Below are 21,920 nucleotides of genomic sequence, written 5' to 3' on the forward strand. Positions count from 1 at the left end.
GAGGAAGAATAAGAGGCCTTCACATAGCAGGAATGCAAGTAAGAAATGAATGGGTGAGAGCCGACATATACATGCAGGGAGTAATGCGGAAAGGGAAAAGAGAAAAATGCTTGCGCTTTCTTATCCCCCTTTACCGGCGGGGGAGTGACAATTTGAAAATATGATTTTACCACGTGTACTACGTACCAGCTTGATTCCTCGCGCTACTGCCAATTATTTCTACTATTCCCAATCGTTTCTTGAGGTCTCTATTCACGTTCTCTGCTCTACCTTCCTTTCCCTTACTGAGTCTACCAGACCTTCACCGGAGAGAGCTCTATCTGTCCTCCCTCCACCCATCTGGCCACCCGAGCCTTACGCGGGTCTACTAGGGTAGGGTAGGTAAAGCAAGCTGCCCTGTCGCTCTGCGTTATGAGTCGGTCCGGCCAGTTAGCCCTACCATGTTTATAGCGGACAAAAATTTCGATAGTAACGGCCCCCGTAAAAAAAAAAAAAAAAAAAAAAAACACCCGCAGGGGATGAGATAGGTAGTCGGGGGTGGTGTCACGAGAGAGTAATGTTCTGAATTGCCGGGTCTCTATTCATATCTCTTCTTCCCCTGCGTCCTGAACAGTCCAGGAGCCGGCGAAAAAGTAAAAAGATATATTGATTGAGGGGGAAAAAAAGGAGAAAAATTAAAAAGCTCGTGTCTGATTCAAGGCCTCAAAGGAGGGTACTATAGATCGACAACTGGGCGGAGCGGTGAGCGCCGTTTTCGGCTCACTTTCTGTCGGCCTGGCGGTTACTGCCGTAAATAGCAGACGCTCAAATCTTCTGGTAGTTCTTTCTAGTCGTCATTATCGACCTCTGTCTCGGGGTCGGTGTTATCAGGGTCGGCAGCGCCTGCGTCGGCGGCGTCACCTAAGTCTGCCATCTCGACGTCCGGATCCTCATCGCCGGCTTCGTCCTCCTGTAGCTCCTCGACGCGAGTGCGTCCGCCGCGGCTGAAGCGGTTGGTCTCGCGATTTCGCGAACGCTCACGGGCCGCGGCGCTCTTAGTTTCCCGCTTGAATTCCTCGACCGCTTCCTTGTACTGCGCTAACTCCTGCTCGTAGCGCGCCTGGAATTCCTCCTTCTCTTTATCAGGAAGGTCCTTCCAGCCGCGCGCCAACTCTTCCTCAAGTCGGAACTCGCCTGCCTCGATCTGATCCTTGTTCTGGGCCTGGAGGACCGGTCGTTTATCGTTGCAGTAGATCTCGAACGCGTTGCTCGGTCGCTTAGGGCGCTTGGGAGTTGTGCCGTTTGTCGCGTTGCGGCCGGGGTCCTTCTGTGAGTCTAATTGCGAGTGTGAAAAAGCGTCGGAACTCGGTGAGAGCGTAGTCAGGTTCTGGTTGATGAAGGTTGTGCTAGTACCGACGCTGTTCTCGTTGGCGGGGAGGAGAGAGGGTTTTCGGTGGCCACGCTTGGTGCGCAGGGGTTTGTCCTTAGGCTGGCGAATATTATTAGAAGTCTGTGTCCGACCAGATTCAAATAATAATGAGCGAACTGCAATTACGTACAGTAGGTGGTGGGCTCGGACTACCGTCGGAGTCCTCGACGTTGGTGCTTGTACGTTTGGCAACTTGCTCAAGGAGGAACGCGCGCTCGAGACGGAGCTTCTGTGCCTGACGTTGGAGGCGGCTTAGTCGCAGCTGGTAGGCCTTGGCCTCCTCTTCGATCTCCTTGGTTCGCTCCTTCAACTGGATGCACTTTCGGCGATATGCCTCCTCCACAGTGGGGGGCAGGGAGGGCGGATTCACTGCGGAATCACCATTATCAGCTCCTAGGCTTGAAGAGATAGAGGTATGGTTATCTGAATAGTTTCCAATTGGGTAGGAGGCCATAAAGAAGACTGGTGGGGGGTACAGATTGTGTCGCCGACCGGGCAGAATGATCTAGGGAATTTCACTTACAGTTCTGCGGAGCCATTTTAGCAATGGCACCGGTGGCCAGTAGACTGCTTTGAAAAGCAGGCAATGGTAGAAAACAGTTGCTTGTTGGCGATGCGCCTGAATGAACTCAGCCTCGATTGCTAGAGTGAAGGAAACGAAGGATCGAATGAATGCGTGCCACTTTTGAAAAGCAAAACAGTATGTGCCTCTCTATACGTTTATAGGATGCCAAATGGTTGGTGTTGGTGTTGGTGTTGGACCTAAAGAGGATGTTGAGAAGAGTGAGATGGCACAGATACGCAGACGACGGAAAGATGGAAGTGGAAGAAGCATCCAGCTCGGAAGCATGCAAGGGACGAGGCTGATGGGAAATACCAGCAGCTTTTGATTGGGTTGTTTCATAAGCTAGAGGCCCACTATGTTGAGGCTGCTGGGGGCATCGTCTAATGTATCTAGGTACCTGGGTACATACAGGTGGGGATGTTAACCCCCCCGTGCATTAGCTTAGGTACCTGGTAGGAATTGTAGGTAGGTACCTAAATGAATTGTGATCAGATAAGGGTGTAAAGTGCATATTACCTACCTACCTACATACCTTCGTTAACTGCCTTAGGTACCTACCTCCTCTAAGTCCACCTCAGCTTCGATAGGGAGATAGCCCCGCTACTTTTTTTTTTTTTTTTTTTTCCCCTACGGAGATACTCGAGAGGGAGAGCTTCGATAATCTATCGATTACCTCAGTTAGCCCAGGCAGGGCTCAACCAACCCCATTTTACTGCTCAACAGCTTTTCGCTTCACCGACGCCCATAGAGAAGCCTTACTCGGGCATACGCAACCCGCTCTCTATCCTTGAGAAAGATTCCAGCAGATATGTCGTTGAACGTGCCCAGCGCGCCAAATGCTGGCCTGTTCAAGCAGGGCTACAACAAGTATGCCTACCCACCCCCACGATCGTTGGCAGGTCGCGTAAGGAAGAGAAGAGAGGCCTAACGATAGACCCTGCAGCTACGATTCCGAAGATGGAGCCGTGCTGCGGAACATTGACGCTTGCCGAGCCATCTCATCCACCGTCCAGACCTCCTTAGGTCCCTATGGCCGAAATAAGATCATCATCAACCATCTGCAAAAGATGATCCTCACCTCCGATGCCGCCACTATTCTCAAGGAGCTCGACGTTGTTCACCCCGCTGCGAAGTTACTCGTCATGGCAAGCCAGCAACAGGAGGCCGAGATGGGTGACGCCACGAACCTCGTCATCGTCCTGGCTGGAGAACTCCTGAAGAAGGCCGAAGACCTACTCCGCATGGGGTTGAAAACCGCTGATATAGTGATTGGCTATGAGCGCGCCCAGAATTTTGCCCTCGAAGCGTTAGAAGAGCTCGTCGTAGACAAGGTGGAAGATATCAGAAACCAGGAAGAATTGAGCAAGGCAATCCGGACGGTAGTAGCGAGCAAGCAGAACGGAAATGAGGATACCCTGGCCAGCCTCGTTTCTGAAGCTGTCCTTGCCGTACTCCCCAAGAACCCCTCCAACTTCAATGTCGACAATATTCGGGTAGTGAAGATTATGGGCGGAAGTTTGGAGCAGAGCCGGGTGGTCAAGGGCATGGTGTTCGCCAAGGAGCCAGATGGGTCCGTCAAGAAAGCAAAGAAGGCCAAGGTTGGCGTCTTCTCGTGCTCTATCGACATTAGCCAAACTGAAACGAAGGGCACTGTGTTGTTGCATAACGCCAAGGAGATGATTGACTTCACCAAGGGGGAGGAGACCCAGCTAGAGACCGCCATCAAGGAGTTGCACGACGTCGGGTTGAGAGTCGTAATCGCCGGCTCGACCGTCGGGGAGCTTGCTCTACACTACCTTAACCGGTATGGCATTCTTGTCATAAAGATCCTAAGCAAGTTTGAGTTGCGGCGGGTCTGCCGAGTTGTCGGTGCCACCCCTCTCGCAAGATTGGGCGCCCCTATGCCGGACGAGATGGGGTCTATAGACGTCGTTGAAACCCTCGAGATCGGTGGAGATCGTGTGACGGTATTCCGACAGGAGGATGAAGTTACGAGGACAGCAACTATCGTCCTCAGGGGCGCGACGCAAAACTATCTCGATGATGTCGAACGGGCAGTGGACGACGGAGTCAACGTGGTCAAAGCCATAACCCGTGATGCGCGACTGGTACCCGGTGCGGGTGCAACGGAGCTGCAACTGGTGGGCAGAATTCAAGCCTTTGGTGACAAGACATCAGGCTTGCCGCAGTACTCCATCCGGAAATACGGCGAGGCATTTGAGGTGGTACCAAGGACGATAGCGGAGAGCGCCGGGTTGGACGCCACGGAGGTGCTAAGCAAGTTGTATACGGCACACCACAAGAAAGATAACTGGACCACAGGGGTCGATATTGAGGTGAGGGCGCCGATGCTTATAATCTACGCCAGAAATACAAGACTAACTTAATCTTTACAGGGCGACGAGGATACACTAGACGCCAAGAAGAAGGGCATCTTAGATCTTATGGTTACGAAGTCTTGGGCTATCAAGCTGGCCACGGAAGCAGCACGAACTGTGCTCTCGGTGGACCAGATCATCGTCGCGAGACAAGCCGGCGGACCGAAACCGCCGGGTCCCAACCCGAACTGGGACGAGGACTGAAGAGATTGCAATAGGGTAGTTAAATAAAAACAAACATTACCTATGGGGAGCAGAGGGGGGGGGGGACCTCAGAGTTCCACGCGAGTATAGACGGCCAATCTACACATGAAAATTGATATTTATTGGTGACTGAGCTGACCTTAGGCTGAAGAGGTATTCGAGCGTTATTTATGAGAGTGCTCTTTCGCTTGACCACCGAGTGCCCACACATAGACACGACGCCTTCGACTTCGTATATCTTGGTTTGGTACCACGTTAGCCATACCAATCTCATAAGCTAGGCAAAGCGGAACCTGAGGCCTCGAGAGCCTGCGTTGGACAGACACTCTTCAGCCGGTAATAGCTTAGTACTCGTCTAGTGAGCTATGCTGTAATGTATGTTTCTCCACAGTACTGTAGCATTTTCTTGCTCCTTTCTCCTGTGCTTAGAGAAGAAGGGAAAGTAAGTAGAGGGAAGTAAAAGGGAACGGACCAGATGAGCAGCTGCTATAGAGCGGACTTCGATAAGACTTGCCTATGAAGCAACTAATAAGTGATAATGCACTATAAATCTCTCTACCCCCCATCTTCTATACGAGTCCCACGCGTCCGAACTACATAGACTGGACGAGAAACTGGTTCTTGGTTTAGCTCCAATTTACGTCTTGCCCTATCCGATCCGTGGTGGTACTCTACTACCATGCCCAATCAACGCCTATCTATCCATCGCTTGCCCCGAATAGTAGGTAAAAACGGCGGTACCTAGACGCGCGTTATTGTACTGTTGGCCCTTTATACTCAATAGTCTTAGCTCGCATGAGGGAGGATCGATCCTTCGTAGCTGGATGCTCATAGCCATGTCGGGATATTAGGGCCGGCCGTATTGCCAGTAGAGTTGCATATATTGGCAATTAATGCCCCCGGTATTCTCTACTTGGCATCGCGATTATATCTTAGTAGATCTGATATAGGTCGTCGCTAGTCCCACAGGCACAGGGTAGACTGGCGACATCGGTGTTTGCTATCGTTCATTACGCGAAGTCCCAGGTGATAGAACAGTTGGTATTCGAGGCCCTGCAACGGAGTTCCTCCGCCGAGATGTCTTATGTAGCAAACCATACAAATCGTAATATACAACGTTCGGTAAAGACACCAATCAGCCTCCTTCCCCCTGCCTCCTAACCAAATACCAGCAGTGTCACCTAGGCCTGGCTGATCCAACCCACGAACCCCCTTTTCCCCCCAACACACCTTGAGACACCGATGTTTTCCCTTTCGATATCAGTCCACCGCAAATAGAACAAACAGGCCCTCTAGAGGGGTAGGGGGGGGCCGCGCCATACATTTTCCTTATTTTCTCTCATCCCGGGGTGACGAAAAGGAGGGGAAAAAAGACTCTGAAGGCACTGTGATACATGTATAAATGCAGTCAGCCATGCAAAACCATGGGTATTTGCAGACAGGCAAAGGCCGCAGTAGTGGTGAAGGTCGTAAAAATTTGTCCCGTCCGCTCACGGTTTCGCAAAGGATTGATTTTTATTTCTTTTTGAAAAGTATAATCAACGCCACAAGTAGGGGGGCGAAAAAAATCCAAAATGGTATCTTGAAGTCATAATCGAGTAGGAAAAAAAAGGCACACGATATCCGGAACGGGGAGGATTCAAGTAAAGTGGGCATAGGCAGACGTAAAGACTCGGCGAACCGTAAAGCAAAGGCAGAAAAATATGGATTTCGACGTAGACGGAGAAGTGACGGCGAGGGAGAAAAAAGAATTCGCAGCGCGGGGAGAAAAGCCTGGAAATGAATCCACCGTCGGTGACGGTGGTGCTAAGGGTTCATGAGTGGCGGTGATAGCCGTAAGTAATAGGCTGTATGGTAGTTCGTTGGTGAAATATAGAGGCCCGGCATATAGGTAGAATGAATCGGTCGTTCATAACATGATCCCGTAGAGGTCGTCTGTCTATCTCGGACGTGCAGAAGGATCCTTCAAAAGGCTCCCCGGCATAGATGATAGCCTCTCCTTTGGCGTTGCCTGCTTTAATATCGTTGCATGCGTGATCGTATAGAGGAAAGCAGAAGAACCACCCCTTTTCGCATAGTTTTAACGCCTCGCTGACTCGCCCTCCCTCTTCCCTCTCTCGTATTTCAGAGCTAAACTCTCTGTCTCTCTTTCTCTCGCCTCCCCCCCTCATGGTTCCTCGATGATGCCTTCGCCTCCAGCCTCCTCGCGCCACTCGCGACTTTTGTCGGTGAGGCGCTTGACGCCACCAACGCGGGCGGCCCAGAGGCTCTCGATGGGAGTACGGAAGGTAAAGGCGCGCTGGCTACTGATGACGCCGATGGCCTGGAGGACCGCCTTGCGGCTATCACGGCCGAAGACAGCGGGGTGACTGATCCACTCGAGGCTGGCTTCGAGTTCGGCGTCGAGGGCGGCGACAGTACCGGCGTCGATGCCAGTCGCGGCACCGAGCGCCAGGCCGTCGTTGGACCGACTCCGCGGAAGCAGCGTGCCAGTGGGGAACCCACCGCCGTTCGCACCCGACGAGTGGGCCGAAGCTGTCGGCGATGGTGTGTGCTTCCGATCCGGCGTCGCTGAGATGGGTGACCCCTCGGATCCTGGCTGCGGCGTCGACGGATTTGACTTTCCTGACAGCGGCAGCGGCGGCACCGGTACCGGCGGCAGGCCTCCCTTACCGAGGCCCTTGAGGATCGACCGTGTTTCGTTGAGGAGCGTGTGCGCGCGGTCGTGCTGGCCGCGCGTGACGAGCGTCAGCGCTCGCGTAAGCATGTCCGATGTGAGCAGCTCCATGCGGCGCTGAACGATGTGTGGGTGGGGCGGGATCGGTGGGTTGATCTGCCACGAAGACTTCTTGGAGTTGGTACCAGGGGCGGGCAGCATGGTGATGGCAAGGAGGGAGGGGCGCGGGAGGTGCATCATGGTGCCGTCGCGCAGGATGTCGCCCCAGACAAGGTCGGCCTGGATGAGGGGGAGCTCCTCGACGGAGAGGGTGCGCTGATCATCGTGGTCGACGGGGCCACCGAGGGCCTCGAGGCCGGACACGATTGTCTCCCAGGGGTCCTGCGGTAGCTGCTCCTGTGACGCGTTGTCGGGGACTATGACGAGCTGCACTAAGATGTCGCGCTTGTCGCCGAAGCGCAGATCACCGAGTGCAGCCTCGGCGTCCCGGCCCGTCGCGCGCTTCGTGATCTGCAAGGCGCCGCTGATCTTGTGGAAGCGCGCCGGCGAGCCCTCGGGGAGCCTAAGCTTGAGCTTGACATTCTGGTGTGACAGACTCTGGATCGAACCCAGGCAGCCCGCGAGACATTCGCGCAGCATCATCCAGTCCTTGACGTATGTGTAAGACGCCTTCGTCCGCGTCGACAGCTCGATCATGGTGTCCGGCTTGTGTGTCATGCCGAGACCGAACGAGTGGATTGTAATCCTAGAAAATCAGTCAGCACACATACGATTATATCTAAAAGAAAAGGGGGAGGGGGGTTTTGGCAAAAGATCTTACTTGGCCGCTTCCGCTCGCGAGACGACGAAATCGACGCTGTCAGCGTCAGACGTAGAAGCGTCGCTGATGAGCATGATGGTCGCGATCGGGTTGTTGTACTTGCGTTGCATCAGCAAGTCCATGGCGACGTTAGCACCCTCCACGACGTCGGCGCGGTGGCTCTTCTGGCCCACGGGTTTGATCGAGGCCAGGATATTGTGCCACCCGTGCCACGCCTTCGTCGTCATCCCCACGATGGGCACACCGCCGCCTCCCGAGCCGAACGTAACTAGGCCCATGCGATCCCGCTCACCGAGCGTGTGGACCATGAATTTCAGGGCGTCTCGCACAAGGTTGATCTTGACGCCCTGCATCGACGACGAGATTGGCACGACAACGACTACGTCAATCGGTACGTGGAACGACGAGATCAGGGGGCTCTTGACGACGCTTGTGTACTCGGTCGGGGCCGTCGTCACAGATTTAGGCCCGCCGTACGAAGAAGCCAGCGACGAAACCCGCTGCCGGTTCCGGCCCCATTCCTCGTCGTCGGTCTCCGACGCTTCAGCCCGCTCGTAGTCCGGACTCCTGATCGGAGATCCCTCGACCGCGTTGAGATCGAGCAGAGCCTGCTGCCACAACTTCAGCTGGTTTCGGTTATCGAAACGTAGGTGGAACTGCGGAAGCTCGGTAACAGAGAGACTGAGCGTCAGGATGTTCTCGTCGACTGCGAAAAATGAATTAGCCATGTCTCCTGCTCTCCCATTCAACTGACGACTCACTCATACCAGTTTCTGTGACTTCATTCAGATGCTTCTTGATGAGTATGGACCCCTTTAAGGTACACCGTGTCGCCTTCCGAGGCATTCCGTTTTCGTCCCATTGTTGCTGGTGCGTTGGCGGGAGGTTCTTTTTCTCTTTGACACAGATGAGCATCTCCGCAAAGAGATAACACTCTAGTTCTTGCCACGAAACCTTATCTTTTCCGACTCGCAGAGTGCCGTAGAGCCGCAGTTTTCCAAATCTGCGCTTCGTGTTAGCCCATCCCTCTGCAACCCCCTGCTCCCCTTCCTGTAGGTGAGAAATGCCTGAGCAAGGAAAACAACTAACCTGTTGAAATCCAGTCCGTGCCAGTTGTCAACCCGGTTCCTTAGATTCTCGGTCATCTCCTCGAGTACCTCTGGAGCCTCGTACGGGTAGAAACGTGGCTGCGAGCTCCTCGCTGGCGAAGGCGGTCTCTGCGCGAACGCATCCTCTATACGCATAGGTGGTGCCGGATTCACAACTGCTAGGTCCTCGGGATCTGGCTTCCACTTGCTATCAGCTACCTCTACCGTGACCAGGCAGGTAAGGGTTTGCTGCTGTCTCGATCGATTTATGGTAGGGAACTCGGACCGGACCACGACGGAAGGCGGCGGGATCGGGTTTCGCGACATGGGTCTCGGGCTGCCGGGCGTCGTTTCCATGGCTTGGACGTCATAGTCGTGTCGGCGCGGCGGTCCGCTCTGCGCCGTCTCAGGGTATCCAGTGGAGGAAGCGACACCAGTTGCTTCGCTGTCGCTTCGCCCATGTCTCGCCCCGTTGTACCGTTCCGAACTGGGTGCTTCCCGACTGTCTCGCAGGCTACCTCGGGCTGCACTCTCACGACCGTTACTAGGGGCTATACTCCTACCATTCGATTCCCCACTAGGTGGCCGGCCATTACCCTGGCTCTCCCAGGCGTTACTCGGGTTCGGTGTCGGTGTCGTCAGTGATCTACTATCGCCAGCCGACGCTGATCGCACCATGCTTGTTATCCTCTCTACGTCGTGGCAAATATCAGTACACACTCGAAAGGCCTAAAAAGGAGGCACTCTGGTTCGAAGAGTGGGGGCTTACCGATATCTAATACGTTGCCTCCACGGCTCGTATCTAGATGCAAGGGCGCATTGCATGCTGGGCAATATTGCGACTCGAAATCGCGGATAAACTCGTAGAAGCAGGCCTCGTGGGAAACGTGCGAGCACGAAAATTGCAGGATCCTCTCTCCACGGAGCGTGTGTTCCAGCGGCTCCTCACAGACGGCGCACTCACTCCCCACAAAGGTCCTCTCCCTCCGCGTCCGGCCCCGGTCCGTGTTCATCATTCCCGACATGTTGTTCTGGCGAATGGTATCTCGAGAGGTAGAGGAGCTGATAGAAGTGTTAGAGCGATGCGACGGCGCCCGCTGCGGTTGCGGCTGCGGCTGCGGCGTCGGGCGATAATTGGCCGCGGATATGGAATGATCTAATAATCGTCGAAGAAAAAAATCAGCACCGTAACGCCTACGATTGCGCAATGAAGAGATGCGATAACCCGTTGCAATGGGGCCCCCGCGGAAGGGAAGACTGAATCCGCAGTCCATACCAGAACGTAGGGCGAGAGGCAGACGCGCACGCATGCAGAGACGGGAACGGGACGGGGCAGGACAGGACAAGCTAGAACGAGATTGAGGTCGGAGACTTACTCTTCTCGGGATAAGACGGGGTACTGTGGAGGCTATTCCAGTCGTCCTGTTTCTTTCTCCGCAGAGAACGGAGAGAGCGCGACTCAACTCCAGGTCTCGACAGGCCCAGCTCGAACAAGTTCGATAGCTGTCCCTCTCGAAATTTGTGGTCCTTCGAACCAGTAGCGCCAGAGAATCCGTATGACTTTGACGATGATCGACCAAACATGAGAGACGTTGGATATGTGGAAATCGGGGTTGGTGGGTTATGTTGGTGGGTGGGTAGGTGAGGCGAGTGCTGCTGCTAGGCTCTGATGCAGATGGGTGAGGAGGACGGTGATATCCAGGACAGTGGTGACAACGAATGTGGTGGTGGTGGTGTCGCTGCTAGTGGTGCCGTGTCCCCAGAGCTGAGAAGACTAGTAACCGATGCTCTGCTTCTGCTTTCGGGCGGCTGTGACAACTGACTGCTTAAGGGCCGTTTCAAGTTTGGGGTATTCTCAATGCCCGTCACCAAGAAGACTGAATGTCGGCGATGGCGCATCTATGCAGGGAGACAAGGCTTCCTGCTTTCTGAAACTGGACAGCCTGCCGGGTCAGACTATGTATATAGCCGTAAGTCAACCGTATCCCACTATCCCCGAGATTATTCGCAATCGCTAGGCTACGCAGTGGTTCGCGGTCGTGGCGGTTGGGAAACAATAATCAGAGTAATAGGAGAGGGAGAGGGAGAGAAACAGAGACAGAGAGGGGACACCAGACGGGTTCCCTAGTTGTCGGGATCCTCCTGGCCTCTTAGCAGATGGGAGCTAGCGCTTCTCACAATATCTTTCCTAATAAGATGTGAGTTAAAGAGCACCCCGATGTGGTGCTCAGAAACGGCAATCAGGCTGCCAACCCTTCCCTGCAAACTGGCAAAAGGAAGTTGCTGGTAAACTGGTCTGATGAACCGGAGTGCCGTCACTGAGAGAAAGGGGGACGGACTCCTCCCGGCCTTTCGAGTTGCTGCTTTCTTTTTTTCCTTCTCTCCTCCCCTCCCCAGTTCGTTCAGAAGCAAGGTAGACCCTGGACTCAGAATGCCAGAACGGGTGGTCTACTGTATGTAATCCTCTGGTGGCCGCTAAGGATATGGCGCGCGCGTATATGTTATGTATCTGGTCCTGGCCGGCAATAATCGACGGAGCGGCAGTGCGCAACTGACATTTAGCAACAATGAGCGTTGACAACTCTGGAAACAACTCTAGACGTAGGAGAGAATGACACGGCCCTGCGAGAAATGAGTCGTCGGAATTGGGGGGGGGGGCGAGGGGGGGGGGGTGGTTGAGAGGGAGACTCTCAGGAGAGCAGTGCAGAGGAGGCAGTGGGAGGAGGGAAAAAGACCTACCTAACCTAGGTGGGGGCCGTAGGGATCAAGTACATTAGGTTAGGTACATTCCGAGTGTGTACATACCTATGTACATATGGCGGGTATGATGTCTACATGAATACACACGCATGCTTGTACTACCTACATCATTATAATAGTAGTAGTTCATACAAATGTAGTAGAGGAGGTAGGTCCCTAGGTACCTATGTTATGTATCGTATGTACGTACCTACCTATATTATTCTCTCGTTTATTATTACGACTGCTACGATGCTGGGGGTGGTTGTTACTACATTGTGCACAGGTAGGCTGGAGATCCTCCCCCTCCCCAGCATCAGGGGTACCTTACATCCCATCCATCCTGCTAAGTGTGGATATGGGCGGGTGTAAGTAACATCGCGAACGAGCGTGCGAGGGTCTGTCCGCTCCTCTCTGCGCGAGATGAATATATATGTACATCAACGCATGTCGCTACATGGTGCTACAAAATATTGAGGAATATATCTACCATACCTATTCATACCTACCTAACCTATATACATACATATAAAAGTAGGTATCAGGTAGGTAGGTAGGTAGGTAGGTAGGTACCTCATGGATGTAACGCCACCTTACCGTCGAACACCACGTGCCAGGTATAATACTTTGGCCGTCAGCCCCTTGTGTATATGTACGGAATAAGGACCAAGGTGGCCACCGATTCATATCCTATCATGTGCGCACAGAGAGCATTGCAATTAAGGACTCGATGGGGGGGGAGAGGTTGACGGTCCGGTACCCTGTCTCGTCAAGCCCGCGGGGTGGGCCGGCCCATAACAGCATCCTGGGAGTCTAGGTGAAGGACCCAAAAGAGAAGTCGAGCTGAGCCAGGGACCGTTATCAAGGGGTCTGTCGACTTTTAGTCTGATGGCATGGGATAGACATGGGATAGGAATTTTTCTCTACCCTTGTTGACATGGGGTCAATCCCTGTTTTCCAAACCATGTTATAATCCATGTCCATGGATAACATCTGTGTAGGTATGTATATGTAGGTACATATGTACATACACCCCACTGCCAGGAAGAACCAAGACCCTCTTCACTCAAGTTCATACTCACATTACCTACGAACGCGAGCCGAGAGAGGGGGCAGTCACAAGCCGAAGGAGATCAACGATAGCTTGCCAACCTCACGCCGATACCATATATGTACATACGTGAACTGAGACCCTGGGTAGAGAGTGTTGCATCGGTTCGTTAGTCGTCTTGTCAGGCATCATCTCCAAACTTGTCCCGGACCTACCACCTGGCTATGTACCTATGTGGTGCGCGGGACAGCAAGAGGAATCTAGCCACGAATACGCCGTTTGCGTGGCCAGCTTAGCTTAGGTAGCTAATCTTCGGTGGCATTCCCGTTATGGGCTTCTAATGTCGTCGAATGGCCTCTCAGCCGCCGTATCGACAAATTCTAAGGTAGGGCACTAGAATCGATAGATCTGGAGGCGGGCAATGGAGACTGCGCTACCCAAGAGCTTGGGAATAGCGCCAGACTGGCTTACGCTAACGCCCAGGAACCGCCTTCACGTGGTTCCGCGATGGCGTCTTGACAACTATGACTTTAGGGTGAACGCAAGTCAATGCAATTTCTATGAGTAGGCTCCTCTGCGCATGTACATTCTCCTTCCTATGTACCTCCTACCTCCTAGGCATGTGTGTGGTATAACAGGCAGGCCTTCCTGGTCGTAGGAGTTAGCAATACACACACATATGTAGGCAATTGCATGCATACTTGCATACTTCACACGTACATAGAACGTTCGATCGGTTGGTTGGCTCGCTAAGTATTCCTCATCGAGGGGTGGGTAAAGTAATGGAAGCCCGGCTCGACATACCTCCTACCACCTAGGTACATACTACACACACTTACATATACCTACAAAAGCCACGCATCCATCCCTTCTCGGACGATTCGGCGTTTGCTCCCTTCACAGTACTGGAACGACAGAGAGGGCAGCGTTGAAACATTCCTCGGGAACAAGTCCAGCCGTACAATGCCGGCAGTGATATAGCTATATCAGTTGCCCTTATAAGCTGTTGCAAAGCACAAAAACGTGGGTATATGTATACATAGTTATATATGTGCCCGCCCTCGGGTCTAGAGGTCTGCCACAGGAAGGTTGTGCATACAACGTTGGTACACGGACATGTATATGCATATAATGTGTGTATGTACTCAGCAAGGGTAGTAATCGTCAACATTAGCTGACTCCGACAAGCACGCGCAGAGAGGGGGTTTGGATATGAGAAAACAGGGGCTATCGTGGATGAGAGAGAGATGAGCAACTCATTTGTCGTGATCTCGACTTGTCTCTCCCTGCCGATTATGGGGTCTCCCGTCTCCTTCCCCACCGACAACTAAAGCTGCTTGTTCCCGATCTGCCATCGCTTCTGCGTCTTCTCTGCATCAGCAGAGGCACTACCTCGCTAAACAGGTGCGAAACGGATAGCCGGAGTCATGCACAAAACGAACTAAGCCTGTTTAGCCGTCCAGGCATCTTCCCAACCGGCCAGGAGCCACGGAGAGCACACGAAGGACTACTAAGTACCTAGTATCACGCTTTGACAGGTAACACATACGGTGGCCCAATCACCAGGCACCGACGGTGGATAGGCATACGAAGGCGTTCCGGTACTGGGGATGACGACATGTCATCTCACGAACGAGCCCCGTTGAACCAATCACAACCCCACATAGAAGAAACAGAACGGCTCGTAATAGAGTACCTAACGGAAGTAGCGAGAGGTGTGTGGCGACGTGACGAGCACCGGAGCGAGACGACTTGCCAACCACCGAGCCGGTCACCCCGTCTCACCTGCAACACAACACAGCTCAACTTCTCCAATGCTCCGCCGTCACCACCACACACACCTACACACGTATACACGCACTTTTACTTTTTCTCCGCCTTTCGCGAGCCGGCAACTCCCTGCCCGGCACAGGTCGAGGGGTGGCCACTCTTAGTCAGCGAGGCAGATAGAGCCATGGAGACGTCCCGACTCGTCCGTTTCGGCGCCGCCGAGAGAGACACTGACGCACCTTGACTGAACAATATTGTGAAGATTTCCCGGAGTCAACCAAGCCTTCTCAACGCCATACAAAGATCCCCTATCTTCTAATCATCTGACCCACCTGTGTACCGAGGCCCTCTCCCCCCCCCTCCCCTCCCCTCCCCTCCCCTCCATAGTTCCCGAAGTTGGGTAATCGTTGGTATGGTCAGCCATGGGAACCACTGAGTTTTGACTGAGTGTCTTATTAGCAGATCTCCATGGCAGCCACGGCGGCGCCACTCGCCTGGACGAAGGATGCCGAACATAATGGGATTTAAGCTTTAAGGGGCACCGACCCGTCATCAACTATGCCCACAAGGCAGAAGAGAAAAAAAACGCCGGTTCAGCCCGAGTCTGAGAAGGGTCGTGAGGTATCGATGATGACGCAGGCCATCGTGCTGCCGTTAAATATACCTACGTGCCTCCGAGTCGTGAACTCCCTAGTAATCGCCGATGTTGTCTGCGGGGTTGCCCGTCTCCGTCAGATTTTGGCCGGTAGAATCACGGCCTCGACGCTCAGATTTCAAAGCAGCAATCGGTAATAGTAAGAATAGGAAATACGGATGATAGGGCTTCGAACTTCACCCCGTTATTCCCTCTCACCCCAGCGTGGCGAGATACTTCCGTGTTAGTTCCCCCCCCCCTTCTAGGCAGCAAGTCTTTCTTAGCCATCAGCATCGTCACTGTGGGCACCTTACGCGCTCTGGGCTAAAGGATGACGCAGGAGGACAACCTGCCGCCTACGGGCGCACTTGGACCAACACGGCGGGACAGCAGCGCCCTAGGAACGCGACGCCGCTATCCTCATGCATTCGACACCGATGTCTCGCGCCCTGCATACATGGGAGTGTGCCAGTTAATATATGTGCTAGAGGATCTCACATCAGCTTTCCATTTAGGAGTGATAAGCACCAGTTCACACCCTCCCAAAATGTCGTACTCGCCAATACATATGTACTCAGCACCGAGGGGTGAATCGCCGATGGTGGCTGGTGGCGCCGCGGAAGCTTTAGATCATAGACGACGCCCGTATTTAGCAGCACAAGAGCACATCTAAGGGGGAATCCTCCCGTCTTCTACTTGGTCCATTTCTTGCCGACATGTTAAAATTCTCGGGGAGAAAATGATAAGAATTAGGTATCGTCGAAAAAGGGGAAGGGGAGTAGCTCCATCAGTCCTAGGCTAAAGTGTCTATCCGTTTGCGCTGATAATTACTAGGTTACGAGGGCAAATCGATAGTCCTGGCTCCCGCGATCTACACGCCTCGTTATCCCCCCTAGTGGTCCTCGCCGGGTTAGCGTGTATCTGTCTAGATCGAGCGGAGAGAGAGAGAAAGAGAGCCTTCAGTTTACATGTGCTATTTTAGTAGCACCGACTAGCCGCGTCGCCCGCCGGCTCCCTTTCCCCTGCTCGAGAAGCTGAGGAACCGGCCCATGCAACTCTGTCGCATGCTAGCGAAGCAGATGTCAGATTGCGATATTCCCTAAATCTCGCAATCCACGTGGCCAGAGCCACGAGGAGCTTCCGTGTACGACGTACATAAGCAGCAGGACGATCGAGGGTTGGGAAATCTACCTGAGCGTTCACTACCTCTTAAAGGATCACGCCCGCTACCTCCCAACCTAGGACCCTTTCTGAGAATGAGGCAATGCCCGCTTCACTCCCGAGCCAGACGGTTGATCTCTCGGTGCGCCTCCCCCCCTCTCCCCAACACGGGCTCGGGATCGTAGCTAGATGCCGAGACCACACCTGCACTTACTGACTGTCCAGGCCAATGTCACTAGGAACTACATGCCGATAATAGCAAGACATCAGCCGTCGATTACGACCAGTGATCCAGTCACGGAACCTGTTAGAGGGTGCTACTGGGAGAAGAGGGGGCATTTCATGCCGCATCCTACGAGCACTTCAGGTCCGATATGACGCTGAGTAGTCGGCTCAGGTTGCTATCAGTCTTATCTAGAATCCTTCGCATTCACAGACACGTACGAAGGGGTGCCCAACGCGGCGTGGGGTAAGTGTCCAAGAGTGCCCCAGGAGTGCCCCAGGGTCGCCGCAAGGAGCCAGCAGGGCGAGAGAGATAGAGTGAGTAGCATAGTAGGATGAGGAGTAGTAGGAGGCGGCGGGGAGGAGGAGGAAGCATAGGCGTACACCCTCGACGCGGGTAGTGTGCATTATATTTGGCCGAATACAGGCTCACCAGGCAGTGCCACAAGAATCCTCCTCTGGCAGTAGGTATTAGCGTATCATGCTTGAGGGGGGGCGCTCGACGGTTTGGTCCAATAGCCGATGCAGAACGGACCAGACGGCCGCGCTGCATATCGAGGGAGAGCGAATGAAGTTGTGCTCGCATGTCGAGGCTAGAGCGATGATACCCTATGATCAACGGGCCTCTCCAACATGTTGCACTTCGAGATTCCCGACTTTTTGCCTTGCCTTCTTGATAGAAATCATCGTCTTACTACCGCGGGAGGAGCGGACGAGGAATCATCGCCATCACCGTATTGCTCGAGACACCCCCGCCCTCTTTCCCCTTCTCACATCGATTCACGCACAGAGACGAGATCGTGTAGAGTGCCACCTAGCTATGCGTGTATTTGTGTCGGAATTTTTTTTCGGGAAGGGGGACAAACTGCGTAGGTAATGAGTACCGGTAGCAATAGTGGTGGTGGCTCAACGGGGGGGAACTTTGGGAATATCTGCCTATCTTGTTTGGTTGCCCCATTAAACCGTGGGAACAAGGCGTGAGGGGTTGGTTTGTCTGTCCCGTTCCCCATCCGCGCCCTTCGATCCGGGGGCTTAGTTGAGACTATACTCATATGAAGAGCTAGTTGCTAGCCCCCGCCTCACAAGGTAAAAGGAAATTCAAATCAGTTGATTCTACCCGCTTCGGAGGTAAATCCAACCCTGTAGCGGAGAGAAAAAGGCTACGGGCAGCCGGTCATAAGATCCCGGACGTGGAGATTTCGTGGCTACCAGGCCCGCCTCGGTGCTACCACCACATGCGATACGGACGTCGAGCGTGGTATCGTCGCTTGCGCGGTACCATAGAACATAGATATATGTATGTGGATGGTCCACTGGGTCTCCTTCCTAAGGATTTGCGAAGAGGTACCTACCTGTACCTACCTCCTAGACCAGGTAGGTACCTAACCTACCTACCTAGGTATGTAGGTACATGGAGGGGGTAGACGCATGGGTACATGTTGGGTGTTTAATGGCACATGTACACGTAGGTACCTCTATCCGTATGTCTGCAGCTGCAGTCTTCGTCCCAACTCTCTACGCATGCATTCCGTGACCAGCTAAAGTCTATGCATCTACTATAGGTATGGATGCAAACGTATGGGGTCGCCGAGCTTCGAGAACATGCATTCCCTAACCTGGAATCCCTGTGTAGAGTAGTAGTTCGAAGGTGGGTTTTTATTCGCAGCGGGTGGGTGCACAGGCCGGTTCGTTCCAGTAAACCAGAGATCTTATTTCGCCTGCGTTAAATCCCGTCGCATCGTTTCCCTTGGTAGCGATGATGAAACGAGGAGGTAGTACTTAGTATGTTACGTATAGGTACGTACGTTACCTTAGGAGGCGGCCATGGGTACCTAAGGTAAGGAGGAAGGTAGATTAAAGTAATGTCCGCATCCGTTATACACATCTCGGAACCTTGCATTTCCCCTCCTTATTCTTCTCCTGCGTCCCCTACCGCCGTTACGGCGTCACCTCCCTTGCACTTGGGTTTGTAACTGTCAAGTTACATAGAAGTTGCGAGGTGGATTGAGGTAAGCAGGCAGGCAGGTAGGTACCTTTTATTAGTACCTACAGTATGGGCCTCGGCACATGGGGCTGCGATTGAGGCATGTTACAGGACGAAAAGGGATAATAAGCCCGCCTTTTATTTTCTCAATACCTTCGGTACCCCCTACTATATTGAGTCCCTTTACACGTAGTGCTTTAGGGGAGGTAGGCAGGTAGGGAGGTACACAAAGTAGCACATCTCAATCCGTGTGGGAGTGGAGGACTTTTCTCTTTTCTCTCTTTTTTTCCTTTCCAACTCATTTTCTAACTTCGTCGTCTTCACGAGCACCGCATCTTCAGGCACCGCCACACTAAGTTCATATGTATTTTCTTGCCTGCCAGGCCTCTCCGCGCCCAATTCTCTCTCGCATCAGGACCCTAGGCCCGAGACTCTTCGCTAGGATTAGGTACTAGGAGGCCGCTTCTGCACGTTGTAACGCAAGCATCCGTTTTCCCCACCGAATCTTCTCCACAAGCTAGGTCGAGACGCCCGAGAGTCGACAGATGTTTGGAGGCAACTTCGAGAATCAGGCCGTCGGCGGCAACAGAATCAGCGCAGGCCTTCGGTCAGTATCTATGCTATGTACGCATGTAGGGACGGGGTGGGTTAAGATCGGTACCTATGTATGGATCGGGTTGGCGCCACTACCAAGGCCGAATGGCCTCCCGGGCTCCCTGCAGAGACGGCCTGCCGCTAAACAAGGCCTGGTTCTTTCGTTGGGAGAATTCGTTTAGAGAGACCGAGACGAGAGAGAAAGAACGGTAGAGCGAGCAAAGAAGAGCGAGGTCCTATGAGTACTATAGTTGCACACCGTGTCTCGGCACCGCCCCTTTCCTCCCCCCCCCTTGGAGCCGCCTCCTCGTCTAAGACTTGAGAGAACCATAATCACCATCCTGGTAGGATGGAGAGAAAGTAGTCGACGAAATATCACTGAGTAGAGCGAGAAGGAGAGACAGGGTGAGATTGAGGCGCCGGGACTCGGAAGTTTATCTCGACGGATGCAGCGGCAAGGTACGCAGGAGCCTCTCTAGCGAACCCCGTCTGCTTCCTTCGCCACGTCAAGCCCTCCTTAGCTCGCTGACGTTCACGATCATCTCCACGCTCCCACTTTATGCTTAAGTCTATCTCGAAGATGGACAGCTCGCAGAGCGGCCCCCGCATGATAGCCCACAATCGGGGGAAATCCCCTCCCCTCCTTCTCCCTTCCCTTTCCCTTCCTTTACTTACCACCTCCTCCTCCACCTTCGCCCCTTTTACACCCTCAGCCTCCGATGGGGTGGCCAGCCCGACCAGGTTATAGCTACGCACGAGTACGATACTCACCTAACCAGCCTACCTGCTACACACAGACCACTCGTCCTTCCTATGAGTACTCGTCTTATCAACGTGGTCTGCGTAAAGCACACCTGTTGTTCCTAGGGTAGATCTTGCCGTAGAGAGACATCTTCTCTCCCTACCGCCGCCGCTACCTGCTGCATACATAGGCAGGTCCTCCCACTCAGCTCGCGACAACGTAGCACACAAAATCGTCGAAAGAGCCTACCTTAGGTAGTCTTCGAGAACTTATAGCCACTAACATCTCTCAGGACGTACGCGCTGTGCATAGGTATATACGTAACCTGACAGGTTGTACCTACATCACGGTCAGATCTCGGACGGATGAGAGGCGCAGCGCACCTCGGTAGCGAACCCGACCCGGGCGCGCATTTCGGGACAGCTCCTCCCGCACACCTACAAATACGTCGTCATCCGTCTAGTGTAGCTGCGTAGGCGCGGGACGACCTGCCACGCCCATTCACACCCCCGTTGCCTGTTCCGCCAGGTCGCAAATCGTCCATCCCGTTCCTACCATCGCAGCATCTCGTGCTCGCGGATGAGATCTTGTCCTCCTGCTGCTGCTGTGGCTCGTCGCCTGGCTCCTTCGAGGCCCCCCTCGGAGCCTTCTTGCGCCATTCTCCCCGCACAGTGTACGCGTAACGCGAGCGGGTGCGATATAGGTAGGTGGGCCACATCTTGCCTGGTGACGGATCCCTCTTCTTTCCCGCTTCTCGCTTTCGTATTGCGTATGCCGGAGCCTGCTGGTTCGCTTGTTCATCCTTCTCTTTGGCTTACTATCTACCTAGGTAGGTAGGTAGGTCTCCCTCGTCCCGCGGAGGAATCGTGTGCCCTCTGTGCCAACTTTCGGACGTGGGATTTTCCTGCTGTCATTATCGCCGTCCCCGTTTCTTCTTTGTATTCTCCCTCGTTCTCCTTCCCCCCCGAGAAAAAAAAAATGCTGCCTGACGTAGACGGATCTTCGCACGAAGGCGTGCGTGAGGCGTCATCTAGCCCGGCCGATCTCGTATACATGCATGAGGAACGAAGGGGGCGCGTGCGAATCCCGTCGTCCCTCTGTCGTCCATCATATCATTCCTTGCATACATTGCAGTCCCGCCACATGGTGAGCAAGGTATCGATCAGATTGGCAGCGAGCATACCAATAGGTACAGCCTGTAAGGGCGTGCCGTACATGCCTGCCCAGCCGTTTCATACTTGCACGCCATTTCCCTTCCTCCCCTCCCCCCTCTCTCCATCTCTCTAGCTCTTGCGGGCACGTATACACACACTTACGCCACGCCCTTATTATACGTCGCAGCCGAGCCTAAACTAGAAACCAGTTCACTTGCCTATACTGGGACGGTTGATGTACGTGTATATGTCTGTACGTACGTTCTCATGTTGCCGGCTACGAAGAAGCAGCCCACGAGCCAGCTAATTACCCGTCGCCACCCGCTCACATTCACGCATACTCACCTGGCCGGTCCCACCATCTTCCTCCCTCTCATGCTGTTTCCCCCGGCAATGAGAGGCCTCGGGAGGATCGCACCCCGGCGGCGGCAAAGCAGGCAACCTTATCTTCAGCGCCGACACGACCACCTTCGGGTGCTTGCGTGATAGGTACGCATGACGACGGGCCACACACTACTGTAGGTACCATACGTAAGCCGGTAGGTTCGTAGACGTCCAATCACCACTCCCCCACACACACCACTTACCTACATCTAACCCGCCTACATGTAGAGAAACACGCACCTAGCCTAACCTATACGATACGCAGTGAGAGGTGGTCAGATCCTTCGAAAATACAGGCTGGCGGCTAAACCTACCCAGCCAACATCCCTTCCCCCAACCGCCCGA

General features: G+C 53.8%; 3 protein-coding genes across 3 annotated transcripts; 1 reads left to right on the forward strand and 2 right to left on the reverse strand.

Annotated features, from left to right (window-relative positions):
* Positions 1-483: 483 nt before the first annotated feature.
* GGS23DRAFT_571732 (uncharacterized protein) lies at positions 484-2,231 on the reverse strand. The gene is made up of 3 exons (XM_051516592.1): positions 1,932-2,231; positions 1,539-1,777; positions 484-1,468 (listed from the first exon to the last, which is right to left on the reverse strand). The coding sequence occupies exons 1-3, from the start codon at positions 1,945-1,947 to the stop codon at positions 827-829; spliced, it is 897 nt and encodes a 298-aa protein (XP_051371018.1). The 5' UTR covers positions 1,948-2,231; the 3' UTR covers positions 484-826.
* Positions 2,232-2,526: 295 nt separating this feature from the next.
* On the forward strand, positions 2,527-4,575 carry GGS23DRAFT_92201 (T-complex protein 1 subunit theta). Its single transcript, XM_051521399.1, has 3 exons — positions 2,527-2,840; positions 2,917-4,309; positions 4,370-4,575. The coding sequence occupies exons 1-3, from the start codon at positions 2,782-2,784 to the stop codon at positions 4,553-4,555; spliced, it is 1,638 nt and encodes a 545-aa protein (XP_051371019.1). The 5' UTR covers positions 2,527-2,781; the 3' UTR covers positions 4,556-4,575.
* Positions 4,576-6,722: 2,147 nt separating this feature from the next.
* GGS23DRAFT_605627 (Pleckstrin homology domain-containing protein) lies at positions 6,723-10,153 on the reverse strand (the record flags this gene model as incomplete). Its single annotated transcript, XM_051519786.1, has 5 exons — positions 6,723-7,977; positions 8,053-8,758; positions 8,814-9,055; positions 9,142-9,832; positions 9,910-10,153. The coding sequence occupies 5 exons, from the start codon at positions 10,151-10,153 to the stop codon at positions 6,723-6,725; spliced, it is 3,138 nt and encodes a 1,045-aa protein (XP_051371020.1).
* Positions 10,154-21,920: the final 11,767 nt, after the last annotated feature.

This window comes from Durotheca rogersii (genome assembly GCF_024521655.1).
Source record: "Durotheca rogersii strain YMJ 92031201 chromosome Unknown GGS23scaffold_13, whole genome shotgun sequence".
Taxonomy (NCBI): domain Eukaryota; kingdom Fungi; phylum Ascomycota; class Sordariomycetes; order Xylariales; family Xylariaceae; genus Durotheca; species Durotheca rogersii.